The sequence below is a fragment of the Limulus polyphemus genome, unplaced genomic scaffold (assembly GCF_000517525.1).
Source record: "Limulus polyphemus unplaced genomic scaffold, Limulus_polyphemus-2.1.2 Scaffold5814, whole genome shotgun sequence".
Taxonomy (NCBI): Eukaryota; Metazoa; Arthropoda; class Merostomata; order Xiphosura; family Limulidae; genus Limulus; species Limulus polyphemus.
In genome coordinates this window covers 35,801-39,919 of record NW_013671424.1, presented here as the reverse complement: position 1 = coordinate 39,919, position 4,119 = coordinate 35,801, and the positions used below count along the sequence as shown (strand labels likewise).

The 4,119-nt window shown below is 35.1% G+C and overlaps 1 protein-coding gene across 2 annotated transcripts in view; it reads left to right on the top strand.

The window, feature by feature from the left end:
• Nucleotides 1–4,119, top strand: part of LOC106473019 (trichohyalin-like) — a 23,049-nt gene that overhangs the window by 12,222 nt on the left and 6,708 nt on the right. For both annotated transcript variants that reach the window (XM_022401527.1, XM_013933693.1), the window contains exon 8: nt 3,043–3,112. In XM_022401527.1, coding sequence (XP_022257235.1) covers nt 3,043–3,112 — 70 coding nt within the window. The remainder of the gene's footprint in view (nt 1–3,042; nt 3,113–4,119) is intronic.

Genomic DNA, 4,119 nt, shown 5'->3' with positions numbered 1-4,119 from the left:
AGATTGCGAGTCGAGTGCCTTATCCACCTGGCCATGCCGGGCCTGCATGGGTTGATTTTTTTAGGAGAGCTCTGGATTTCGTAGCTGGTGAGATACCACAAAATATCATACACACTTTAAGTTTAGGTTGCTTTATAAGAGTGACAGTCAATCCCTTAGCGTAGATAGTGGGTTGTAGAACGCTACAAACCAACTGACTGCCTTTCTTCTGGCCAGTAGTTAGAAATGAGGGACGGTGACAGATAACCTTAACATCTTCATCATAAATACAAAATACACTTTATATTTTTAAGATTGACCGCTGGTATCCAAACAACTCATATCAACTTTAGTGTTGTGAGAGTGTTCCATTGAATAGTTCCTACATTTAACTCCAGGAGTATAAAACTTTAATCTATTCTACCACAGTCACGCCGATCGAAAGAACAAAAGTCAGCAAAGCTAAGTCTTTGTCAAATTCCGTTTTTGCAATGCCAAACTCATTTGTCAAACACCCTCTTTTTGGATCTTCGACCTCCCCAATGGCTCAGCGGTAAGCTTGAGGGCTTATAACATTAAATTCGGGGTGTGATCCCTGCCGGGAGCACAGCGCAGATAGTCCATTGCGCATCTTTGAGCTTAAACAAATAATCAAACCTGTTTAAGAAACTACTCCATTGGTTATTTCAATTTTTGAACTTGTTTACTTGGCTTTAAATGTACGATAATATCTTACTGACGAAATTTCGTATCCTCACTTGATTCGTGTTCCGAATAAATCTATTCCGTGATTGATATAGACCAATAAAAAGAGAATAACAAATCACGTGACCAAGCTAATCAATTACAATTGTGGATTACGCTTACGAAACGTTAAAATAATCACTAATTATTTACCTTCTTTGACATTCTCACAACGATAAAATATTAATAACATGAAACGCTAACACAATCGAAACGTTCAAGTCATAGAATATTTGTTTTTAGGCTAAAACAAAAGGAGATAATGCTTTGGACATGATACTTGCAGAAGAAAACTGTTAATTTTACTTTCGTACAGAACCCATTACTACTAGTTTTTGTTGAATTTCACGCTAGGCTACTGTAGGGCTACCTTCCCTAATTCTGAAGTGATAATACCAACCTCTTCTAACTCCTGGACTAATAGTGGGATTGACCACAACATTATAACGTCCACACGGCTGAAAGGACGAGCATGTTCGGTGACGGGAATTCGAGTGCCCTAACCACCAAGACATGCCAGGCATTATCAGTAGAATCAATTTTTTTTCCATGATACTACATAGAGTTAACCGTTTGGAATACATTGCTAGCCCTAACTTATTGTTAACTTATGAATATTTTCTTCACATTTTCAACATAGGCAACAAAGTAAATTTCACAACTTTTAATTCAGCTTTCTTGTTAGGTTTCAAAATTTTTGCCTACGTTATAAATAAATTGGATTATGTTTTTTTAGTCTTAACTTTTTTATTCTTCTTAATGAAGATATAAAAAGTAGTCTAACCCTTTTAAAAACACGTCATTACAGAACCGTGAACAGTGGTGTACTCTGAAAAGTACGGCCTATAGTTTCCATTTTTTCTGAATTTAATAAAAAAATCCTTAAAATACAACATGCATACATTTTGACGTAAACCACTTCTAGGCTTTGCCTTCTGTCATTTTAAATAAAATCACGAAGTTATAAAAATCTCACGTTGTCCTTGCCGTTTGTTTGTTATGGATTTTGCGCAAAGCTACACGAGGGCTATCTGCACTAGCCATCCCCAATTTAGAAGTTTAAGAATAGAGGTAAGGCAGCTAGTCATCACCACCTCTTGGGCTACTCTTTTAACAACGAATAGCGGGATTGACCGCAATGTTAAAACGCCCCCAAGTCTGAAAGAACGAGCAGGTTCGGGACGGGGATTCGAACCCGCGATCCTCAGATTAGGAGTCGAGTGCCCTAAACTTTAGGTTGAGAACACGTTTGACGTGACGGGTAACGAATTGTAATGAAATGATTGGATAAGTAATTTCTACATTGTGTTCAGAAGATCTTACTTCAGAAGCTCTCGTATCAAGAAATCAATACGTTAGTGAATTCTCTGAATTCAAAATGGCGTTCGACTTTCATTCTTTTATAAAGTTCTAATGGGTTTCTTAGCCTCGTCCTTGTCATATTCCAGTTTCCTTTCCTTCAGCCTCATCTTCGTGAAAATGGAATAAATATTTTCTGAGGAATCAGATGCAGAGTTTCCAATAATAGTGCGAGTCGATATTCTGTCACGAAATGTCACCAAATTCTTTGAAAGCATTTTAGAAATACTTAAATAAGCTCTTGTTAGTTTTTTTCTTTAAAACTTCCATGTGTGACGTGAGAAAGGTTTATTTATATAAAACATTTTCTAGTTGAACATTTTTTTGACATCTTTTTATATCTTAAATGCACTGAAGGAGTCGTTTTTCTGAAGTTACTGGTACATTTAAGTTTAGTAATGGCGGCTAGTAGAACTGCCTGGGAGTCTCTAAGTTTGTGCATGTTACAAAATCAGTTTCTATTAATCTTTTATACATTTTAGAGAAAAATACCAGAAATCTCACTTTCATTAGTGAGCAAAACATTACGTGGAGCATGAAACGAGATTATGGTTAAGCATGGCAGACATTTTGAATTAACTAGCTGTTCATTGTTTGTTCGTTTGTTGAATGTCATAAAAAGCTACTTTGAATTTCGCGCCGCTACACGAGGGCCTACTGCGTATAGCCGTCCCTAATTTAGCAGTGACTAGACCACCGTGACCCGTTGGGTCAACCACTATTCAGAGGTTGTGAAGAATTCAAGCTAATTCAAGAATCCGGGTTTCGATACCCATGGTGGGCAGAGCACAGGTAGCCCATTGTGTAGCTTTGTGCTTAATTACAAACAAACTATAACATTTTAAAATTATTCTACTATTATTATTGATAGCCTAATACACTCTTATTCTGTAGGTGTGGTGTAATATTTTGTTTAAGATTCTGGAACATAACATGACGTCTTTTACTCTCATCCTATAGGCATCGCGCAAGGAAAAACCCAAATCAAACGCTTTGAGTGAAAGGGAGATACAGGAACGAGTAAAGGAAGGTACACATCTATGCTGTTTTTCATGTGTCTACCGATAGAATTTTAATGGGAGCAAAGTCTTTACCAATATGGCTACCAGGTTGTTAAAGAATATAAGAATAACCAACTTTTAATAAGCTTAACAAGAAAACAAATAGTGTGAACATTTTACTAAATGAAGGGAAAAACTTGTATCTTTTTTTCTTATTTGGTCAAAGAACGTAACCTGGTAGAGTTGATTACCAGAACTTTTGTTTGTAATCTGTTTAGTGTACTACAATGCATATAAACTGAAAACGAGTTGAAAAACAAACGAATTGAATACAAATAATAACACCTAATTGGGAATTAAGTTTTGTATTTTCAGGTGCTGTGCAAAAATGTCTCAGTTATGTAAATTTTATTTGCTCGTATAGAAAAATAATTTTCTATCTAAGAAAAACAATGATTTTTTTTCTGGTAAAATTATAATACATTTTAGGCTTAATGTAAAAAGGCACAGGTAAATAACTCCCATTTCGTTACTTTTACCAATTTACGAATATGGTTGTCAAAAATCATACCATTTAAAGTTTGGGGGAAAGTGTATGTTCAATTCAAATATCACGTGCTGAGCTTTGAAAACGGAATAGTAAACATTGGTTATTTTTATGAGCAACATGTGTGCATAAGTGAATTAAAAATAAAACTATCCAGTCACGTTTAAACGAACATGAATCGTGTTTGGAGCACGATGTATAAGTGTAAGCTAATTAAAGGATACAGCCCTGGGTAGAAAGTTGAATAACGGTTTTGAAGTAAGTACAAACTTTGGAATTTAGAATACAAAACTGAAGAAATAAATATCTGATGATTTCTAGAAAATTGAAATGTTTAAACACGTAAAAATTAAATATCTTCTTTTTACATCAAACACACGATTACTTAACTTCTCTGTTCGAATGACATTGTTTATTAAACACACGATTACTTAACTTCTCTGTTCGAATGACATTGTTTATTAAACACACGATTACTTAACTTCTCTG